The 24,586-nt window shown below is 45.1% G+C and overlaps 1 protein-coding gene across 3 annotated transcripts in view; it reads right to left on the minus strand.

Annotated features, from left to right (window-relative positions):
* Nucleotides 1-24,586, minus strand: part of CAMSAP1 (calmodulin regulated spectrin associated protein 1) — a 179,866-nt gene that overhangs the window by 36,991 nt on the left and 118,289 nt on the right. For all 3 annotated transcript variants that reach the window (XM_030207609.1, XM_030207608.1, XM_030207610.1), the window contains one exon: nucleotides 14,454-14,538. In XM_030207609.1, the coding sequence (XP_030063469.1) occupies nucleotides 14,454-14,538 (85 nt within the window). The remainder of the gene's footprint in view (nucleotides 1-14,453; nucleotides 14,539-24,586) is intronic.

Raw genomic sequence — 24,586 nt, forward strand, 5'->3', positions numbered from 1 at the left:
GATCCTGTTATCCTTTCCCAATATTTATGTCCAAGCCTCTCATCTCCCCAGTAGCCTGTATTACAGCCTTAGTCATCCTTGCTGCAGTGCTCCCCTAACTTCATTCATCCTTCCGCTCTCACTCATCCTGCCTCCCCAGTGTTTCCCCTATTGTTAGTCACTTAATTTCTCCACTGCTTCCCCAGATATCTCCCTTCTGCTCTCCACATCCAGTGACTCTCCCCTCTTCACCTCCCTCCAGCATCTCTCCCTATCCCTCTATGTCTAGTATCACCCATCTCTCTTTTCCTCTCCATGTCCACTGTTTCCCGGCGTTTCTGTCCTATTCCCTTGCACCCCTGGTGGTCTAGTATCTTCTCTATGGTCCCTATTTCATCCCATTGCCTCAGCATGCCCCTCACACCATCTCCCCTCCAAATGGGGCCAGCCCTATCACTTAGGCGACTGCCTCAGACAGCAGCAGTACAATCACCATGGCTACCTTCGCCTGTCTCTCAGGTTCCAGTACAATAATCTTATCAATGGGGTGGAGCTAGGGTGGGGCGGGGCTAGGATGGGGCCCCACCAAATTGGTCTGCACAGGGCCCTGCACTTGCTAAGACCGGCCCTGAAGCTATGGCTCTTCCCACTCTCAGCCCTGTGTCCAGTGAGACCCATTCTGCAGTAATCAGGTCCTAATTGAATGCATCAGGAAGGCCTTAGGACCTTCAAACCCCCGCACGATCGACTAAGATGGAACTCCTGATGCCGAAGCAGAAGGCTCCTCAGAAATAAGAGCTCCTCTTTATGAAACAACCTCAGCACTTTTGGATCATCCCCCTCTCCAGGAGGGAGCTCTCCCTCCTCTAATGGCTCCTTCAACGATGGCTCCTCTGAATAGACCAAGGCCACATCAAATAAGGAGGGAGAAGCAGAATTAGCCTCATCTGTCCACTCCTGGAGGTCTAAACAAGATCTCTTAGGAACTGGAGGAGCAGTGGGATGAGAAACTGAAGCACTTTCCAGCAACTCTGACCGTCCCTGTTTCAGTAAATAGGCGGTGCAAGAGCAGTATAAACTCCAGAGAAAACAAAGATCCCTATACGGTTGAATGATCCGTTGGGCCTGGAAGCTGCAAAATTGTTGCTGAGCTCCAAGTGTAATCAGCTAGAGGCTACTACTCACTGCCAGTTGGCCCCGACAAACTAGCTCTTGTTCCCATGCTCTCCTACATTAAAACTGGCCTTGCCATAGAGTCCAAAGATCCTGGCTTATTCAGATGCTGCGCCAGATCCGAAGATGAGCTGCCGCTAACCGTTTCCTCAGTGTCCCAGTTACACACACTGCAATGCTCCGACAGGTCCCACAGCGGGAACAGCAGTAACTGCCTCTGTGGGAGTCACCAGTGTGTCCCAAGTGGTGAGTCAGGATCCATCCCCTGCACCAAGTAGAATCTGCAGCACTCCAAGCTACCACTGCTGGCTGCTTCCCCCAAACTCACAGTCTCTACAAGTCTTACACCAGATAAGAAAGGCTCAGGATTGAAAATCTGCCCATGCTTTCCAGCAGACTTCTTTCCTCCTTTTTTTTTTTAAGGTTGTTGAGCTCCACACAACAGAGGAGAGGTGAAGGGAGGGCAGAAGTAAATTTGCGGGCACCATAGACAGGGATCTGAAGACCTCCAGATATGACTCTGCAGACTCAAGTCACCCACAAAGCTCAATTGGGGACCAGTAGACCAATTAGACCAGGACCAAAGCACTCAGAAACAGAGGCTGAAAACTGTGTCCATCCACCTGCTGGAGATAGAAAATTTTGAGGAGCTGGACTGTATGCCAACAGAGATATGTCTTAGCTCACGTTTTCAGTTCTTACTCTCCACTTGCTTGTTGATAAACACAACTATCTCGCAGGTTCTAGAATAGAGGGAAGTTATGTAATGGAATGGACTATTTATTCATTCTGTGGCTGTTTGTGGGAAGTGGGACATCAAGATTCACTCCATAGTACTGTCAGATCATGCAATGTATAAGGGGTATGGAAACTGGGAGGGAGGAGCAAATTGTAAACAGTTTATTCCAATGATCCAAAGTTCAACAATTCTTGTGGAAGACATGGTTAAAATATCTAAGTATCAACAATAGAGAGGGACATTGGGAATTCTCTGGAACACTGATAAGGCTTACATGAGAGGGATTCTTATCCAAGTCTTGGCCAAGGCCAAAAAGGTCAGATGTAGGAGAATAAGAGTGCTTTCAGAACAAATTGAGGAATTGTAAAGAAAGTACGAGCATACATGAGAGAACTAAGTATCAGTGTAAATATACCAGTTTTAAAACATCAAGCAGACCTGGATATCTTAGAATCATGGCTGGCATTGTTTAAACTTAAATTGAATAAAGAAAAAAAAATTAAATTTTCAATAATTAGTAGCTCCCACCGACCTGTTACGGAATGTAATTTTAATATAGATAATGTTCTATGTGGTTTGGAGAATAACTTGGAAATATTTTACATTCAACTCATAGGTATAAATGCTATGGAAATTACAATGTGTAAGGAATTGTTTTACTTCAGAAGCTCATTGCCTGTTGGTTCAATCTTTAGTTCTTACCATCCTCCGGTAAAGAGTTAAAAATATTTCCTCCTATTTGTTTTAACTGTATTTCCTTGTGACACTCGAGGAAGTTACATGGAAATACTTTTAAAACAAATAGGACGACATATTTTTTTACTCAGCGAATAGTTACTAGATAAGTATTGCCATACTGGGACAGACCAAAGTTCCATCAAGTCCAGCATCCTGTTTCCAACAGTGGCCAATCCAGGTCACAAATACCTAGCAAGATTCCAAAAAAGTATAAAACATTTTATGATGCTTATCCCAGAAATAGTGGATTTCCCCCAATTCCAATTTAATAATGGTCTATGGCCTTTTCCTTTAGGAAGCCGTCCAAACTATTTTAAAACTCTGTTAAGCGTTTACCATATTCTCTGGCAACGAATTCCAGAGTTTAAATACACATTGAGTGAAGAAACGTTTTCTCCGATTCGTTTTAAATGTACTACTTTGGAGCTTCATTGCATGCCCCCTACTCCTAGTATTTTTGGAAAGCATAAACAGACGCTTCACATCTACCCATTCCACTCCACTCATTATTTTATAGACTTCTATCATATCTCCCCTCAACCGTCTTTTCTCCAAGCTCAAGAGCCCTAGCTGCTTTAGCCTTTCCTCATAGGGAAGTCATCCCATCCCCTTTACCATTTTTGTTGCCATTCTCTGCACCTTTTCACTAAATCCATGTTGGCTTTGTCTCATTAATCTATGCTTTTGAATATGCTCTGTAATTTTCTTCTTTATAACAGTCTCTACCATTTTGCCCAGCACCGACATCAGACTCACCGGTCTATAATTTCCCGGATCTCCTCTGGAACCTTTTTAAAAAATTGGCGTTACATTGGTCACCCTCCAATCTTCTGGTACCACGCTCGATTTTAAGGATAAATTACATATTACTAAAGCGAATGCTACATACCTGCAGAAGGTATTCTCCGAGGACAGCAGGCTGATTGTTCTCACTGATGGGTGACGTCCACGGCAGCCCCTCCAATCGGAAACTTCTCTAGCAAAGGCCTTTGCTAGTCCTCGCGCGCCTATGCGCACCGCGCATGCGCGGCCGTCTTCCCGCCCGAACCGGCTCGTGTTCGTCAGTCCCATATGTAGCAAGACAAACAAGGGAAGACACAACTCCAAAGGGGAGGCGGGCGGGTTTGTGAGAACAATCAGCCTGCTGTCCTCGGAGGACAAGCAGGCTGCTTGTTCTCACTGATGGGGTATCCCTAGCCCCCAGGCTCACTCAAAACAACAAACATGGTCAATTGGGCCTCGCAACGGCGAGGACATAACTGAGATTGAACTAACAATTTATCCAACTAACTGAGAGTGTAGCCTGGAACAGAATAAACATGGGCCTAGGGGGGTGGAGTTGGATTCTAAACCCCGAACAGATTCTGAAGCACTGACTGCCCGAACCGACTGTCGCGTCGGGTATCCTGCTGCAGGCAGTAATGAGATGTGAATGTGTGGACAGATGACCACGTCGCAGCTTTGCAAATCTCTTCAATAGTGGCTGACTTCAAGTGCGCCACTGATGCTGCCATGGCTCTAACATTATAAGCCATGACATGACCCTCAAGAGCCAGCCCAGCCTGGGCGTAAGTGAAGGAAATGCAATCTGCTAGCCAATTGGATATGGTACGTTTCCCCACAGCCACTCCCCTCCTGTTGGGATCAAAAGAAACAAACAATTGGGCGGACTGTCTGTTGGGCTGTGTCCGCTCCAGATAGAAGGCCGATGCTCTTTTGCAGTCCAACGTGTGCAGCTGACATTCAGCAGGGCAGGAATGAGGACGGGGAAAAAATGTTGGCAAGACAATTGACTGGTTCAGATGGAACTCCGACACAACCTTTGGCAAGAACTTAGGGTGAGTGCGGGGGACTACTCTGTTATGATGAAATTTAGTGTAAGGGGCCTGGGCTACCAGGGCCTGAAGCTCACTGACTCTACGAGCTGAAGGTTGTGTCGGAGTTCCATCTGAACCAGTCAATTGTCTTGCCAACATTATTATGGATTAAGAACTGGTTGAAAGATAGGAAGCAGAGAGTAGGATTGCGTGGCCAGTATTCTCAGTGGAGGAGGGTAGTTAGTGGGGTCCCGCAGGGGTCTGTGCTAGGTCCGTTGCTTTTTAATGTATTTATAAATGACCTAGAGATGGGAATAACTAGTGAGGTAATTAAATTCGCCGATGACACAAAATTATTCAGGGTCGTCAAGTCGCAGGAGGAATGTGAACGATTACAGGAGGACCTTGCGAGACTGGGAGAATGGGCGTGCAAGTGGCAGATGAAGTTCAATGTTGACAAGTGCAAAGTGATGCATGTGGGTAAGAGGAACCCGAATTATAGCTACGTCTTGCAAGGTTCCGCGTTAGGAGTTACGGATCAAGAAAGGGATCTGGGTGTCGTCGTCGATGATACGCTGAAACCTTCTGCTCAGTGTGCTGCTGCGGCTAGGAAAGCGAATAGAATGTTGGGTGTTATTAGGAAGGGTATGGAGTCCAGGTGTGCGGATGTTATAATGCCGTTGTATCGCTCCATGGTGCGACCGCACCTGGAGTATTGTGTTCAGTACTGGTCTCCGTATCTCAAAAAAGATATAGTAGAATTGGAAAAGGTACAGCGAAGGGCGACGAAAATGATAGTGGGGATGGGACGACTTTCCTATGAAGAGAGGCTGAGAAGGCTAGGGCTTTTCAGCTTGGAGAAGAGACGGCTGAGGGGAGATATGATAGAAGTGTATAAAATAATGAGTGGAATGGATCGGGTGGATGTGAAGCGACTGTTCACGCTATCCAAAAATACTAGGACTAGAGGGCATGAGTTGAAGCTACAGTGTGGTAAATTTAAAACGAATCGGAGAAAATTTTTCTTCACCCAACGTGTAATTAGACTCTGGAATTCATTGCCGGAGAACGTGGTACGGGCGGTTAGCTTGACGGAGTTTAAAAAGGGGTTAGATAGATTCCTAAAGGACAAGTCCATAGACCGCTATTAAATGGACTGAAAAAATTCCTCATTTTTAGGTACAACTTGTCTGGAATGTTTTTACGTTTGGGGAGCGTGCCAGGTGCCCTTGACCTGGATTGGCCACTGTCGGTGACAGGATGCTGGGCTAGATGGACCTTTGGTCTTTCCCAGTATGGCACTACTTATGTACTTATGTAACTGCCACCAAGAAAATGACCTTCCAGGTCAAGTACTTCAGATGGCAGGAGTTCAGTGGCTCAAAAGGAGGTTTCATCAGCTGGGTGAGAACGACATTGAGATCCCATGACACTGTAGGAGGTTTGACGGGGGGCTTTGACAAAAGCAAACCTCTCATGAAGCGAACAACTAAAGGCTGTAATGAGATCGGTTTACCTTCCACACGGTAATGGTATGCACTGATTGCACTAAGGTGAACCCTTACAGAGTTGGTCTTGAGACCAGACTCAGAAAAGTGCAGAAGGTATTCAAGCAGGGTCTGTGTAGGACAAGAGCGAGGATCTAGGGCCTTGCTGTCACACCAGACGGCAAACCTCCTCCATAGAAAGAAGTAACTCCTCTTAGTGGAATCTTTCCTGGAAGCAAGCAAGATGCGGGAGACACCCTCTGACAGACCCAAAGAGGCAAAGTCTACGCTCTCAACATCCAGGCCATGAGAGCCAGAGATCGGAGGTTGGGATGCAGATGCGCCCCTTCGTCCTGTGTGATGAGGGTCGGAAAACACTCCAATCTCCACGGTTCTTCGGAGGATAACTCCAGAAGAAGAGGGAACCAGATCTGATGCGGCCAAAAGGGAGCAATCAGAATCATGGTGCCTCGGTCTTGCTTGAGTTTCAACAGTCTTCCTGACCAGAGGTATGGGAGGATAAGCATACAGGAGACCCTCCCCCCAGTCCAGGAGGAAGGCATCCGGTGCCAGTCTGCCGTTGGCCTGAAGCCTGGAACAGAACTGAGGGACCTTGTGGTTGGCTCGAGATGCAAAGAGATCTACCAAGGGGGTGCCCCACACCTGGAAGATCTGTCGCACTACTCAAGAGTTGAGCGACCACTCGTGAGGTTGCATAATCCTGCTCAGTCTGTCGGCCAGACTGTTGTTTACGCCTGCCAGGTATGTGGCTTGGAGCACCGTGCCCTGACGGCGAGCCCAAAGCCACATGCTGATGGCTTCCTGACACAGGAAGCGAGATCCGGTGCCCCTCCTGCTTGTTGATGTAATACATGGCAACCTGGTTGTCTGTCTGAATTTGGATAATTTGGTGGGACAACCGATCTCTGAAAGCCTTCAGAGCGTTCCAGACCGCTCGTAACTCCAGGAGATTGATCTGCAGATCGCGTTCCTGGAGGGACCAGCTTCCCTGGGTGTGAAGCCCATCGACATGAGCTCCCCACCCCAGGAGAGACGCATCCGTAGTCAGCACTTTTTGTGGCTGAGGAATTTGGAAAGGACGTCCCAGAGTCAAATTGGACCAAATCATCCATCAATACAGGGATTTGAGAAAACTCGTGGACAGGTGGATCACGTCTTCTAGATCCCCAGCAGCCTGAAACCACTGGGAAGCTAGGGTCCATTGAGCAGATCGCATGTGAAGGCGGGCCATGGGAGTCACATGAACTGTGGAGGCCATGTGGCCCAGCAATCTCAACATCTGCCGAGCCGTGATCTGCTGGGACGCTCGTACCCGCGAGACGAGGGACAACAAGTTGTTGGCTCTCACCTCTGGAAGATAGGCACGAGCCGTCCGAGAATCCAGCAGAGCTCCTATAAATTCGAGTCTCTGCACTGGGAGAAGGTGGGACTTTGGATAATTTATCACAAACCCCAGTAGCTCCAGGAGGCGAATAGTCATCTGCATGGACTGTAGAGCTCCTGCCTCGGATGTGTTCTTTACCAGCCAATCGTCGAGATAGGGGAACACGTGCACTCCCAGCCTGCGAAGCGCCGCTGCTACTACAGCCAAGCACTTCGTGAACACTCTGGGCGCAGAGACGAGCCCAAAGGGTAGCACACAGTACTGTAAGTGACGTGTGCCCAGCTGAAATCGCAGATACTGTCTGTGAGCTGGCAGTATCGGGATGTGCGTGTAGGCGTCCTTCAAGTCCAGAGAGCATAGCCAGTCGTTTTCCTGAATCATGGAAAGAAGGGTGCCCAGGGAAAGCATCCTGAACTTTTTCTTGACCAGATATTTGTTCAGGGCCCTTAGGTCTAGGATGGGACGCATCCCCCCTGTTTTCTTTTCCACAAGGAAGTACCTGGAATAGAATCCCAGCCCTTCATGCCCGGATGGCACGGGCTCGACCGCATTGGCGCTGAGAAGGGCGGAGAGTTCCTCTGCAAGTACCTGCTTGTGCTGGAAGCTGTAGGATTGAGCTCCCGGTGGGCAATTTGGAGGTTTGGAAACCAAATTGAGGGTGTATCCTTGCCGGACTATTTGGAGAACCCACTGGTCGGAGGTTATGAGAGGCCACCTTTGGTGAAAAACTTTCAACCTCCACCCGACCAGTAGATCGCCCGGCACTGACACATTGATGTCGGCTATGCTCTGCTGGAGCCAGTCAAAAGCTCGTCCCTTGCTTTTGCTGGGGAGCAGAGGGGCCTTGCTGAGGCGCACGCTGCTGACGAGAGCGAGCGCGCTGGGGCTTAGCCTGGGCCGCAGGCTGTCGAGGAGGAGGATTGTACCTACGCTTACCAGAAGAGTAGGGAACAGTCTTCCTTCCCCCATAAAAACGTCTACCTGTGGAGGTAGAAGCTGAAGGCTGCCGGCGGGAGAACTTGTCGAAAGCGGTATCCCGCTGGTGGAGCTGCTCTACCACCTGTTCGACCTTCTCTCCAAAAATATTGTCCGCTCGGCAAGGCGAGTCCGCAATCCGCTGCTGGATCCTATTCTCCAGGTCGGAGGCACGCAGCCATGAGAGTCTGCGCATCACCACACCTTGAGCAGCGGCCGTGGACGCAACATCAAAGGTGTCATACACCCCCCTCTGGCCAGGAATTTTCTGCACGCCTTCAGCTGCCTGACCACCTCCTGAAATGGCTTGGCTTGCTCAGGAGTGAGCTTGTCCACCAAGCCCGCCAACTGCCGCACATTGTTCCGCATGTGTATGCTCGTGTAGAGCTGGTAAGACTGGATTTTGGCCACGAGCTTAGAAGAATGGTAGGCCTTCCTCCCAAAGGAGTCTAAGGTTCTAGAGTCCTTGCCCGGGGGCGCCGAAGCATGCTCCCTAGAACTCTTAGCCTTCTTTAGGGCCAAATCCACAACTCCAGAGTCGTGAGGCAACTGAGTGCGCATCAGCTCTGGGTCCCCATGGATCCGGTACTGGGACTCGATCTTCTTGGGAATGTGGGGATTACTTAGAGGCTTGGTCCAGTTCGCCAGCAATGTCTTTTTTAGGACATGATGCATGGGTACTGTGGACGCTTCCTTAGGTGGAGAAGGATAGTCCAGGAGCTCAAACATTTCAGCCCTGGGCTCGTCCTCCACAACCACCGGGAAGGGGATGGCCGTAGACATCTCCCGGACAAAGGCCGCAAAAGACAGACTCTCGGTAGGAGAAAGCTGCCTTTCAGGGGAGGGAGTGGGATCAGAAGGAAGGCCATCAGACTCCTCGTCAGAGAAATATCTGATGTCCTCCTCCTCCTCCCACGAGGCCTCACCATCGGTATCAGACACAAGTTCATGAACCTGTCTGAAGCCGTGCCCAGCTTGACTCCGTGGAAACATGGCCACGGTGTGAGTGTCGAGAGGTAGACTCCCTCGCCAGCACCGGCGAAGCTCCTTCTGCCGACGTCGTCGGGGAGCCTTCCTGGGAGGCGACCGCAGTCGGTACCGCAAGCGGCACCGATGTCGGAGACCTCACCCCGGGCAAGGGGCCAGCCGGCGCCTCACTCAACGGTACCGGTGGCGCAAGCACCCCCGGTACCGGAGGGGAAGGGCGCAACAGCTCTCCCAGGATCTCTGGAAGAACGGCCTGGAGACTCTCGTGCAGGGCGGCTGTGGAGAAAGACATAGAAGCCAATGCAGGTGTCGAAGTCAGAGTCTGTTCCGGGCGTGGAGGCTGTTCCGGGCTGTCCAAGGTGGAGCGCATCGACACCTCCTGAACAGAGGGTGAGCGGTCCTCCTGGTGCCGATGCCTACTGGGTGCCGACTCCCTCGGCGACCCAGAGCTCTCGGTACCGATGCGGGAAGGAGACCGGTGTTGATGCTTCTTTGACTTTTTCAAACGAAGCATGTCACCGGAACTTCCCGGTACCGACGAGGAGGACGTAGAATCCAACCGTCGCTTCCTTGGGGCCGAGGCCGAAGAAGGTCGGTCTCGGGGGGGCTATACTGCAGGAGCCCTCAGGGTAGGGGAGACCCACCCGAAGGCTCACTGCCACCAGCAGGGGAATGGACAGCCCTCACCTGCACTCCGGTCGAAGCACCACCGTCCGACGACATCAGCACTAGTGGAGGTCCCGGTACCACCGACGCCGACTTCCGATGTCTCGGTACCGACGATGCAGAGGGTCGATGCCTCGATGCAGCCGATACCGCCGATGCCAAGGTCGGAGGTCTTGACGCTGTCGATGTCGATGCACTCGATACCCCCGGTGCTGTTGCCGACGAAGAGCCCGAGAACAACACGTTCCACTGGGCCAATCTCGCTACCTGAGTCCTTTTCTGTAAAAGGGCGCAAAGACTACAGGCCTGCGGGCGGTGCCCAGCCCCCAGACACTGAAGACACGACGCGTGCCTATCAGTGAGCGAGATTACCCGGGCGCACTGGGTGCACTTCTTGAAGCCGCTGGGAGACTTCGATGACATGGGCGGAAAAATCACGCCGGCGAAATCAAAACTCGTAATTGCGGTAAAGGCACCAAAAAGAGGGAGAGAAAAAAACTCGAACCGAGTCCTCAAAATGGCCTACCCCGAAAACGAAAGTAAACTTAACGAGGCAAAAAACTGGAAATACGGGAAAGGAAAAAAGACCGAAAAGGTCTTTCTCCAAAATTCCCTTTTTTTTTTTTTTTAGCGAAAAGCCAAAAGACGCGCGAGGGTCAACTTAAGGGGCGCGAACGGCGCAAACACGACCGTCCCGAGCACGGACAAAAGAAGACTGACGAACACGAGCCGGTTCGGGCGGGAAGACGACCGCGCATGCGCGGTGCGCATCGGCGCGCGAGGACTAGAAAAGGCCTTTGCTAGAGAAGTTTCCGATTGGAGGGGCTGCCGTGGACGTCACCCATCAGTGAGAACAAGCAGCCTGCTTGTCCTCGGAGAATAATAGCTCCGCAAGTTCATTTTTCAATTCTATCAGTACTCTGTACCAGCTGCTCTATAAAGCAGTCCTTGATTTCGTCAAGAAATTTTACCTCCCTAGCATGCCCTGTTACATTTACCCAGTCAATATCGGGGTAATTGAAATCACCCATTATTATCGTGTTGCCCATTTTGTTTGCATCCCTAATTTCCTTTAACATTTCTATATCTGTCTGTTCATCCTGGCTAGGCAGATGGTAGTACACTCCTATCACTTCCCCTTTACACATGGAATTTCAATCCATAGGGATTCCAAGATGTGTTTTTTTTTCCTGCAGAATTTCAATCTATTTGATTCAAGGCTTTCCTTAACATACAATGCTACCCCTCCACCAATTCGATCCACCCTATCACTACGATATAATTTGTACCCCGGAATGACAGTGTCCCACTGGTTATCCTCCTTCCACCAGGTCTCAGAGATGCCTATTATATCTAACTTTTCATTTACTGCAATATATTCAAACTCTCCCATCTTATTTCTTAGTCTTCTGACATTCGCATATAGACATTTCAAACTATGTTTGTTGTTCCTATTTACACCATGCTCAGTACCTGACAGTATTAAATTACAATCTTTTGTTTGATTTATATTTTTATTTAAGGACACCTAATCTACTATGGTTTCTTTTGCAACCTCACTAACGGGATACCCTATCTTCCCTGTTTTGGTGATATCTTTGAAAAATACCTTATCCCGAACCATGAGCTTTTGAGCGACTGTCGGCCTTCCTCCAGTTTCTAGTTTAAAAGCTGCTCTATCTCCTTTTTAAATGCCGATGCTAGGAGCCTGGTCCCACCCTGGTTAAGGTGGAGTCCATCCTTTCGGAATAGGTTCCCCCTTCCCCACAATGTTGCCCAGTTCCTAACAAATCTAAAACCCCTCTCCCTGCACCATCGTCTCATCCACGCATTGAGACTCCAGAGCTCCGCCTGTCTCTTGGGCCCTGCGCGTGGAACGGGTAGCACTTCAGAAAATGCTACCCTAGAGGTTCTGGATTTGAGCTTTCTATCTAAGAGCCTAAATTTGGTTTCCAGAACCTCTCTCCCACATTTTCCTTTGTCATTGGTACCCACATGTACCAAGACAGCCGGCTCCTCCCCAGCACCATCTAAAATCCTACCTAGGTGATGCGTGAGGTCTGCCACCTTCGCACCAGGCAGGCAAGTCACTCTTTGCCGGAGAAAGTGTTAACAGTGGTTAGTGTATCTGGGTTTTAAAAAGTTTGGACAAATTCCTGGAGGAAAAGTCCATAGTCTGCTATTGAGACAGGCATGGGAAGCAACTACTTGTCCTGGGATTTGTAGTATGGAATGTTGCCATGATTTGGGTTTCTGCCACTGTTTGGAAAACAGGATACTGGGCTAGATGGACCATTGGTCTGACCCAGTATGGCTACTCTTACGTTCTTATTACATTGTACCTGTTGGATGTAAGAAATCTTTGCTGCCTAAATTTCAGACAGTGCGAAATGCAGCTGCCCAGCTGATATATAAAGTATCAAAGTTTGAAAGAGCATCATCGTTGTTGGTAAGGCTGCACTGGTTACCTATAGAGGCTTGATCATTGTTTAAGCACTGTACACATACTTTTCAAAAGGAACTGCTCCCAGCCATATGCAGGGGCTTATTAATTTGCCCAATAGGAATGTTGATTTTTGTTCTAGGAATTTTGAAATACCATCTCTTCCCAGTTGTAAGAATATTGTTTTTAAAACTTTTTACTCAGCTACTTTTTATTTGACTCCTCAATGGTGGAATATTTAACTTACAAAAATTTGTTTTCACAATTTTGGACGCAAATCTAGAAGGTCACTATGCAGATAATGAGAGCAATGATGCCAGCTATTAGCGAAATACAGATCTGTGTCAGGTAAACAACAAGGAATTAACAATAAAAAGTAGAAAGGAAGAATCAATACAGCTAAGAGCAGCTGGTATTCACAAATCATGGAATTTGAAAAGTTGAAGACTGTACTACTGAGATATGGAAAAGCTGAAGCTTACACAATTGTGAGATGAAAGAAACTGAAAAGGCGTGCAGTTTAAGCTCATACTATGGACAATAAGTTCAGTGAATAGGTTATGTTGATTGGTGGACTTTGGACTTATAAGTATATATCAGAAAGTGGAGTATAATATGGTGACATTAAATACATGGATAAATGAATATCGTTGGCAAGACAAAAAGTCAGTTATAATGATGTTGAAACAGAAGTAATGTATCATTTCAGAAACTTGATTGACATGGTCTTATATTCATTTATTATTATTTGAACATAGATGAGAAATGTCTAAGTGTGTGTTGGAGTTAAGGATTTATATGTGTGTTTTTAGTTAGGGTGGTATATATGAATGATAAAGAGTGATTGGAAGATATATATTTAAAATTTTGAGGGATCTTTAATTGAAATATTGATATTGAATAAAAGTCTAGAATTAAGTATATGATTACTTATGATTTAATATTATGAAAGACTAACTACAGTGAAATTGAGTTACCCATATTAGTAGGTTTTAAAGTTAAAGATAAGGAAGAGATCTTTATTTATTAATTTTATTCTCTGCATTTGTAACCCACATTTTCCAATCTAATGGTTGGTTCAATGTGGTTTACAGTTGTCTAAAAGTAGACAGGTTAAGGTTATAAAGGTTAAATGATGTATACAGTTCTCTTACAGTTAACAGGTTACAATATGGTTTACATTTATCTTTAGTCAGTCTAGTTACATGTAATACTGAAGTGAAGTGACAAAGGCATAGTTCAGTTCTGTCCACTGCCATGATTGTGGAGTGTTTCCTGCAATCTGTTTTGCTATATGTTTTCGGAATACTAGGAAATTGTTTACGAATTTTAGGTCTCTCAGTTTGGTGCAGACGTATAAGAAGCTGGTAGCGTATGTAGATTTGTATTTTAGGCCTTGACATCCAGAGCCCTGTTTACTAAGCTGTGCTGTAGGTGCGCACACTTTTTAGCATGCACTAACAATAGAGCATGCGCTAAAATGTGTGCACGCTTACAGCGTGGCTTAATAAACAGGGCCCCTAGGGAAGAGATGGGTTAGGTAGGATCTCTTACCCCTGGTTATATTGCGTATTGGTAGGTCTATTAAGCTGGTCATGTAGCCCAGCGAGAGGCAGAAGATATATGTTAGGGGCTAGCTGTCTATTTAAGACAGAAACAGGGCTAGTTAGATATTTAGGAATCCAAATGTTGTACAAATTAAAAAAAAATTGTATTGGACCAATTGTAGGTAACTTATGGTTAACGTTCAGGAAGAATTAAAGGGGCAGAAATCAGTGATGCTATCCTCCTGGGGGAAGATATAACCTTTGAACAGGATGATATTGCCCAAATTGCTATTCTTATTTACACACCTTCCTATAGGGACCACTAGCCAGCAATTTCAAATATGGAACAAGATATATACTTATCTAGAGAATTTAAAGAATTTAAAATAGATTTCATGAGGGCAAGTGTTGTTACTTAGGATGTATCCTTTTAAAGTACTGGAAGCTACAGATAACATAGCTTGCTTCTAAATAAAAATACAAAACAGTATATTCACCTTGGTTTTTTCTCTGGCCAAGCAATTACTGAACCTCGTGGCTGTCCATCAACTCGAGTCAAAGAATTAGAACGGTGTCGATGAGCTAAAATGTAGAAAGAAGAAGAAATTAGGATTTACCAGATATAATTTTCTTTCCTTTAATTCTACCAGAACAGACCAGTCCAGAACCTGTGGGTTTGTATCTATCGAGCAGCAGATTGGGGCAAAGATTTGTGTGGTCTGCGCTATTTGGGCACCATGCAGCTGCAGATCTTCAGTATTTTGAACAAAGCAGCAATGGAGACTAAGAGGAAAAAAGCTATTTGAATTGAATAATACACACATGTAACTGAATGGACTCATTTGAGCAAAATACAACTTACATTGGAGAACAAGAAAAGTGTAAAATTTGCATAAGCAGTCAAATTCAATACAGCAGACAAATGGACTCTGGGCTGAACCAGTATGACTAATGGAAAGAAAATGATCAGATAAGCCTTAATTTCTCCTTCCTTGTCATCCTTACCAGACCAGTCCAGAACCTGTGGAATGTATCAAAACAATCCTAAAGGTGGGCGGGAAGAAGAAATTCCTGCTTGAAGGCTTCAGGTAGCTGCTGTTCAAATACCAGCTGGAGTTACTACTCACAACTCCTCCCAAGATGCTCACACAACTCTAATACAATGAGCTTTACTACATAGTAGGTCGCTTCCCTTTAAGAATGTAAGGTGAAGAGTGTTTCCCTAATCTATTGAGCAATAGTTGCCTTCCCTATTTAGGTCCTCCTTAAAGGACCAACAACCCATCTGGAATTGCAGAACTCATTAGCCATAAAGATACTTGGAGGACTTGGTGCACATCTAACAAACAGAGAGTCTTAAATTCATCGTTTTTATTCCTCCTCGCAAAAGGAAGGCAGAACGTCCTCACTCAAAAAAAAAAAAGATATCACTTTAGGAAGGAAAGAAGAAATTGTCCTAATGACCACTCCTACTTTCATAAAACAGAGAAAGGATCTCTACAAGATAATGCTTATAACTCCACAATTCTTTGCATAGAAGCAACAGCTAAGAGGAACATTGTTTTGAGAGCGAGGTCCTTTACAGTCGCTTTCCTCAATGGTTCAAATGGAGGATACCCAATGCTTTGAGCACAAGATTCAAATTCCACTCTGGAAGAAGGAAAATACATGATACATCAGAGAAAATGGACTGCATCTCAGTGAGAAACCAAGAAGAATTTTTCTATACCTCCTCAGAAGCATATCAATGCTGCCACCTGATCTTTCAAGAAATCTAAAGGCCAAGCCTTTATACAGACCATCTTGCAGAAAAGTTAAAATGTGAATAGATGCCTTGAAAGGAGATATAGCTCTTTTGGCATACCAAGATTCAAGCACATGCCAAATTCTCACATGTGTCTTGGAAGTAGAATGCTTCCTAGCCTGAAGTAAGGTGACAATCATGTCATCCAAATAACCTTTAAGATTCAACCTTGTCCTTTCCAGAGCCCAGCCAAGCCATAAGACAAAAATTAGCTGGATTCTGTATTTCAAGAGTTCCTTGAAGGAGGCCCCTGTCCTGAAGAAGGCTCAGTGGCCAATCAACTGAGTTGAATGAGGTCAGCAAACAATGGTATCATCAGCCATTCTGGAGCTACCTGAATGACCCAGCTGGTATAGTTCGGCAATTCTCTGAAGAACCCGAACAAGCACAGCAACGATGGAAACATGTACAACCACTTATTCAGAAGCCTGGGTTGAATCAGAGCATTCAGGCCTACAGAATTGAGCTTTTCTTGAACTGAAACGTGGAACTTTGTGTTTTTGTTGCCAACAGATCGAGAACTGGATGTCCACACAGCTCATAACTAAAGAGGTACTGCAAGCAGAGAGCTTCAGTTCTTTTGGATTTATCAAGTTCCTGATCAGAAAATACACTTGGACATTGTATACCCCCCTACGACATGAGTCACTGACAGTTATAAATTCTTTTCCACCCTTTGAGTAGCGACACCACTTCTTGAGATACTGCTGAACTCTTGGTTTCTTCTTGCTTGTTGATGTAAACTAATGCTTTTGTAATGTTGGAAAAAATAAACTTCTCTTTGTATCATCAAACAATTCACTTAGCACCAGCAAACCACACTGAGTTCCAGATGGTTTAAGGACCAAGATTTCTCCTGTGTTGACAATGTTCCCTGCTCTGTCTGACCCTGATAATGCACTCCCTGTTCGAACAAGCTAGCATTCATTATTACTATCCAGTGCGAAGCCTGCACGCTTATTTCCCAAAGCAGACTGTTGACAAACTACCAATTCATGCTGATTCTGGCTTGAAATGCCTATAGAAGCTGACACTCAAAGCGCTATGAAACTGCCAACTAACAAATGAGAACACTCTAGAAAGATCTCATATATGCATAAGTCTAAGGGGATTAAATCTATGCCAATTGCCATTGATCCCAGTACCTGCATACAGTCCAACACTCGAGGAGCTTTCTGAAAATGGAGCTATTTTATTTGGGATAGAAACTTTTCTAATTTCTGAAGAGGAAAGAACATTCCTAATCTGGTATTGAAATTTGCTGCCAGATACTCCAGTTTCTGGTTGGGAATTAAACTTGCTTTTGTTCAAACTGGATTACCCACCCGGGAGATTGTAACAGATGTATGACTTGGAGGTCACATGCTTGCTTTGCAATTGTATGCTTGCTCTGATTAGCAGTTGTCCAAGTAGGCGTGAACTTTCTCACTGGCTGGAGGAATACTGCTATCACAATTGCGACTTTGGAAAAGATTCTCCGAGCCATAGCCAATCCATAGGCCAACACCCTCAACTTAAAAGTGCTGACCCCAAATTGCAAACCTTAAGAATTTCTGATACAGCAACCAAACTGAAATATGAAGATACGCCTCCTTGAGATCCAAAGCTGTGAGAAACTCTCCTGGCTGAACCACTGCAATAACTGTTCTGAAGGTTTCCATTCTGAAATGAGGCATGCACAGTGCGTGATTTACTATCTAGAATAAATCATTATGTGCCCTCTTTTACTGGCAGTACATAGTAGATAGAATATCTTCCTATTTCCTACTCAGATTTCAGAACCAGAATGACTGCTCTGAGGTCTAGAATATTTTGGACTGTACCACCTCCACTGTTGTGCAAGCTTGACAAAGGACATACCAAGAAAGAAGCTAAAAGAGGTTGTGCAAAATTCCCAATTTGTAGTCTTGGATTACCGCATCCAGAACTATTCGCTGGATGTGATCCAGATCCAGGTACATTCCTTGACAAAAACAGCCAAGCAGCCTCCTATTTAATCTCTTGAGGAATGGACCCATAACCCATCATTGTGAGGAATGAGCCAAACCAAAGGGTCAAGGACCTTGGGCTCCACCTTTGTGCAATAATAAAGGAAAGGAAGACAGATGCCATGACCACTGAAAGGTACCAGAACGAACTGGACTGTACCTTCTCGTGACCCTAAATTGAGCTCTGGAAGCCAGTTTACTCTGGCTTGTCTTCTGTATATGCAGCTTGGGCTCCCCCATGTCCTTGACCAGCTTTCCCATATCTTCCTAAATAGAAGTTTCTCCCTAAAGGGAAGCTTGCTAAGGGGAATCCTAGAAGCCATATCTGCTGACCAATTTGAATCATAAAAGACAAGTTGACATAGATGGACATAATCGAACTGGGCGCCCATCTTTAAGGGTGCCCATCTCTAAGGACGGCCCGGCGAAGGGGCGGGGCATCCCGTATTATTGAAACAAGATGGGCGGCCATCTTTCATTTCGATAATACAGTCGGGGACGGCCAAATCTCAACATTTAGGTCGACTTTAGAGATGGCCGACCTCGGTTTTCGCCTATAATGGAAACCAACAGCCATCTCAAAAACGGCCAAATACAAGCCATCTGGTCGTGGAAGGAGCCAGCATTTGTAGTGTACTGGTCCCCTCTCACATGCCCGGACACCAACCGGGCACCCTAGGGGGCACTGCAGTGGACTTCACAAATTGCTCCCAGGTGTATAGCTCCCTTACCTTGAGTGCTGAGCCCCCCCAAACCCCCTACCCACAACTGTACAACACTACCATAGCCCTTAATGGGTAACGGTGGGCACCTAGATGTGGGTACAGTGGGTTTCGGGTGGCTCCCATTTACCACCACAAGTGTAACAGGTAGGGGGGGATGGGCCTGAGTCCGCCTGCCTGAAGTGCACTGCAGTACCCACTAAAAACTGCTCCAGGGACCTGCATACTGCTGTGATGGAGCTGGGTATGACATTTGAGGCTGGCATAGAGGGTGGAAAAAAATGTTTTGTAATTTTTTTGGGGGGTGGGAGGGGGTTGGTGACCACTGGGGGAGTAAGGGGAGGTGATCCCCGATTCCCTCCGGTGGTCATCTGGTCAGTTTGGGCACCTTTTCGAGGCTTGGCCGTGAACAAAAAGAGACTAAGTCGGCCAAATTGCTCGTCAGGGACGCCCTTCTTTTTTCCATTATCGACCGAGGATGGCCATCTCTTAACCACGGCCCATCCCGCCTTCGGTACACTGCCGACACGCCCCCTTGAACTTTGGCCATCCCCGTGACGGAAAGCAGTTGAGGGTGGCCAAAATCGGCTTTCGATTATGCCGATTTGGCCGGCCCTTAGAGAAGGACGCCCATCTCCCGATTTGTGTTGGAAGATGAGTGCCCTTCTCTTTTGAAAATGAGCTGGATAGTCACCGCCATTCCTCTAGCAGACATTCTGACCAGGTCATATAGAACATCTGTTATATAAGCCAGGTTCATCTCTGAATGATCGATGTCCTGACACTGATCCATTTCCTCTAGATCAGGACTGCAAATCTGCTGAACTAAGAGAAGAGAAGCTCTGCAAACATACTGTTGCCTGCTAATCTAGCACTGCATCCTCAAGTGCTTGCTTAAGGATTCTGCTTTGCAGTCCTGCACCTCCTTCAAAGCAGAACCTCCTCCTACAGAAATCATTGACTTTTAGTCAACAGTCGTAAACTTAGGCTGTTTAGTTTCTGATGACAACAAGAGAAGATAAAGGATAAAGTTTAGTCATAACACTACCCATTTAGTCCCACTTCTGGAGTATCCCACTGTGCTAAAACAAGAGTCTGCACTGCCTTATGGACTAGGAAGGTCTTTGAAGGGTTTTTTTTTTAATACCAGCAACAATAGGATTTCCCGACGCAGGCTGCTCTTGAAGCAGGGCTTTTCAAATATTCAATGCCTGCAAGACTAAAAATCAGGAAAGGAAGAACTTCCTTGTGGAAGAGCCTAACTACTGTGGCATCATCTCCCTCCATGAAGGACCAATAAGAGGGCTGATGGTCTAAATTAGAAGTAGAAGAATCGGAAAAAGAACCCCCATTTTCAATTTGCAACCACCTGCACTTAGAGGGTAAAGGAGAAGGAGGTTGGAAGGGAAGGTTTCCCTGAGATCCCTATGGGCACTACAAGAAGAAAGCTTTGTGCGATAATAAAACGAAATCTCTATTTCAACTGATTTTCCCAAGCTCATAGGAATATAGTAGATAAATGGTGCTTAGTAGAGTCTAAAAGATGATGCCAACAAACTTCTACTGGACTCAGATTTGATGACTCCGAGGTGATGCACGTCTTGTTCTGACGGCGCACACTTGAGGAAAGTAGTTTTGGTTAATCACAGCTTTTTGAGTTTGACAGATTCATATCTTAAGAAGACGTTGCCATCTTCCTACAATTATTGCAGCATCTATATACAGGGACTCCTGAGGCAGGCTGGAGTGGCCGAAACACGACTTGTGTCGAGTCCAGATTGTTTTGAATAAACTTTTGCTGTGAACTTGTTTGAGTCCAGTAGAAGTTTGTTGGCATCATCTTTTTTGTCTCCTTCAATGTGACTTTGCTCTTTGGTTTTCCAAGTGCGGAGGTTAGTTTTCTTCTGTGTTTGTCGCGCTTAGTAGAGTCTGAAAGTACCCATTGTGGTTCCTGAACCCCATCAGGGTAGTCTGTAAACACCCATGGTAAAATGGCTGCTGCCTCCCCCAACTCTGCAAGGGAGCTATAAGAAGCTGTTTCCAACAGAACCTTTTTAATCGTGGAAGTAACACTAAGCTTGAGGAGCAGTCCTCTGAAGTGACATGCCAGTCCTTTTTAATCGTGGAAGTAACACTAAGCTTAAGCAGTCCTCTGAAGTGCCGTGCCAGTCTCAACAATGGGCACGTTTCACATACTCAGCCAGTCTCTTTAACACCACTATCAAAAATTGAGCCTGGAATGCAGCCTAAATGTAGTTGAAAATACTGCAGAGTTTCTATTTAGCCTAAGCCCAAAACCTCATCTGAAATAATACCTAAATCCCAGGGAGCTCCCTTTGGAATAGATATAAATTAAGCAAGACTCGCCCCCTACTGCTGAAGAAGAAAGCTATTTTACCAACCTTCTTCTTTGCCAGTTTAATTTAAAAAAAAAAAAAAAAAAAGGAAAAAAAGAAGCTCAGACTCCTCTGAGATAAATATCTACTGATTTATTTTATTTTATATAGGAACTAAATTCCAAAGTTTCGTTTCAGGACCCCCTTGTTCTACTAGGTACCAGCTCTGCAACAGAGCCAATGCCAGTCCAGAAGCTGCATAGGCAATCATCATCTGCTAGAGACAGAAAAACACTTAAGATCTGTAGCTGCAGAATGCCCAATATGGCAAGCCTCCATCTGCTGATCAAAAGAAAGCCACAGGCTCTGGCCTGGTCTAGTAAGAAGAACAAGAAATTTGTATTAACATTTTTAAAGAAAGACTGTCATAAAAACCTCTGTTGCTCACCTGGCTTAATTTAGCAGTGGTAAACACCTGATCAACCAACAGATGGCAGTATAACACAGTCATGAGAAAATATTAAGAGCACTATAATCCATTTATAATTTGGCACTCCACTAACTTCAGAATTTTGAGGTTAAATGCTAATAACAATTCATTTTCGCTAAAAATTATACCACCATAACTTTTAAAATGATATTTATCTTCAGTTTTGCTTCTACAATTGAATGGCAATTACACATGACAGTAAAAGAGTTCAAAATTTACAATATAGTACACAATCCATTTGCTCTCACAAGTGGAAAGAAGACTCCCTTAAAGAACACAAACTTTCCAAAGGCATTGAGTGTCTGCATGTCTATGTCTCTGCTCAGTTCCTAAATCCTCTCTCCACCTTTCCCTCTCTACTCAATCCTCTATCACCACATCCACACAAGAAGAAATTAGGTCTTACCTGACTTTTTTTCCCTTTAGTTTTACCAGACCAGTCCAGAATCTGTTGCTTATTCCTGCCCACCAGCAGATGGAGACAGAAAAAAAAAAGTTCTGTGCACTTTGCCTAATAAGGGTGCTGTGCAGCCTTAGGGTTTCAGTACTTTGAATGGCAAAGCAACAATCTCGTTCTCCTTTTCTTTTGAGATATTATATTTATACCACTCATGTTACTTTCAAAGGCCTGTTTAAACAGCAATATGTTAACTGTTGGAGAAAACTGAATGTTGAACATGAGGTGAAAAGTAACAGTTCCCAACTAGAACAAAAGAGCAAAATTACATCAATTTAAAGCCATTTACAAGCTGATGATATAGTAGGGAGGGCCTCTGGACTCATCCAGTGGGAATAAAATAAAATTAGCAAGATTTGATTTTTCCTTCCTTCATGTCGTTACCAGATCAGTCCAGAACCTGTGGGAGGTAGCAAAGCGCTTTCCAGATGAGTGCGACTGTGAAATTCCTATTAGAATAATTTCAGCCCTGAACACAGTTAGTGCTCGGGCTTCTACCTCGAATCAAAATGCCTTGCAAATGTATGAAGAAACAACCTTGCCATCACTCTGCAGATGTCAACTAGAATCACCATGTTCAGTTTGCCCACAAGGTCGAACACCTCTGGTAGAAAGAACTCTCACTTCTGTAGGAAGTTGCTCCTCTTGAAAAATAAAAGTATATTCCAATGAAAACATGTGTTAAGTCCTTAAAGAAAAGTAGACCAAGGCTGTTTCATTATAACCAGTTCCTGCAAAGAGAAAAAATAAACTCTTAAATCAGTCTGACTTTTGAAATTCATTGGAAACTAAGTTCCCAAAAAGTCAATTGTGTCATCTACAAATATTCAACAAATGTAAGGATTGAACGCTTCTTCACATTCCTGCCTAAAAAAACAAAAGGCAGCAAGAGAAAAAGATCTTCATGAAAATAGCCAACATATTTGGAAGGAAGATGGACCTGATTTGATGAAAACAGTAGCTTACAAGAACAGGAGAAAGGAACGTTTACACAATAAAGCTTGACTCTCAGACTCCTGGAAGGAAAAGAGCTCCAAGAAAGACCAATTTGAATGTGAGAACTTTCAATGTCTCTATTAAGGAGCTGACAAGATGGAAATCCTAGCACCTTGAGGACCACATTCAACTCGCTCAAGATAGGAGGAATGTTCAGAAAGACAGATACATGACATACTTCAGAGAATTGCACTATAGTCAGATGAGTTGCCAGGAAAGACCTTATCAGAGAGCCTGAAAGCACGAGAAAGGTGCAACTTGAATCTTTAAAGCCAATCTTCCTTGTAGTCCATCTTGAAGAAACACCAGAATGAGAAGAAATGACACAGCAAGAGAGAGAAACTGCTCTCTATGCACAGCATTGCTCAAGTGTCATTACAGACCTGTGTATTCTATAGAGACAGACTGCTCTCTATGCACAATATTGCTCAAGTGTCATTACAGACCTGTGTATTCTATAGAGATAGACTGCTTCCTAGCTTGAAGCAGTGTGGCAAGGTCCTCCTGTGAGTAACCACAGCATCAGAAGAATGACTACTGAAAAGTGAAACCATGACAACCAGACCCTGAAATCAAGCACCTTTGTTCAATTTGGAAAGTTATAATGACTCACCAATCTTGAGATGAGTTAGATGGACAAATCAAGATTTCCTGAGCAAGACATGGGAACTACTGGGCATGACTGAAATGGAATTGTCTGAGTTGCCATCCCTAAACTTGGGTGAAAATATCTAAAGGAGCTTCCTTTGAGACCAAGGCTGCAAAAATACATAGAGATCTTTGGATCTATTCTTGCATCCAAAAAGGGCAGGCAAATCTAGGAGCTGGAATTTGTCATGAGATCTAGAAACATAGGGCTCTAAGAGTAAGATACGAGAATAAGCCTGCAGAAACATCTCCCGTTCCCCTGGATTGAGAAAAATGTTTGCAGAGAAAAATTTGATGCTCAGCTTATAGGTGCTGCTGATGGTGGTGGTAGAAGAGCATCTCCGTCAAAGAAATGAAAGGTGTGCTTTCCTAGCCAATACAAGGTAGTTGTGCTTTTATGCCTGTTGAACAAAGCAAACAGTCACTCTGGTAGCAACACTCTTACGATTTCACTGATACAAGAGCCTGGCTCATTTAGGTTTTTGGATACTCCATAATATAGAATCCCTTTTTTTAGGTTCTCTCTATTATTCATTTCTTTCAGGTTGTATTTTACTTTACAGAATACAAGAACAGTTGTAATCACCTTGTAAGTTCTATGCGGATTACACTAAGATAAAACCAGTCACTAGGAATAATACATTTGAACCTACAGTATACTGCGGCTATCATGACTGACCTTTGGAATTCATTTCCTGTTGATCTGCGACAGTGCTCTACTATAGCTGCATTTAAATCAGAGCTTAAAACTTTCCTCTTCTGAGACATGTTCCCCTCTGCTATATGATCACTACACTAAATTCTTCATTCATGGAATCGATGGAATCATTGTTTGTCTGGAGAGTACCTTCTTGTTTTTACCCCCCTTCCCCTCTTATCTATTGAAAATTGGAGTTCTCCTCTTCTTCCCTACTGTCTGTTGTCTAGTTCATTTGTCTAATCCTTTCCTGATTTTAGATTGTACACCACCTATATGGTTTACCCGTTAGGCAGGATTAATAAACTTGAATTGAAACTTCCATTCATCCAGCAAACTAATCCATTTTGCTGCCTTACCGAGTGTCCCAGACTTGAAAACAGAGGGAAAGTTATCAGTGCTCAGAGCTCTCTCAGAGTGCTAAAATTAAGAAGGCTTCCAGAAAAAAATATATACAGGCTCCAGGAAAGAAAAAGAGAAAAGACACCCTGC

The sequence above is a fragment of the Microcaecilia unicolor genome, chromosome 6 (genome assembly GCF_901765095.1).
Source record: "Microcaecilia unicolor chromosome 6, aMicUni1.1, whole genome shotgun sequence".
In the NCBI taxonomy this organism is placed as follows: Eukaryota; Metazoa; Chordata; class Amphibia; order Gymnophiona; family Siphonopidae; genus Microcaecilia; species Microcaecilia unicolor.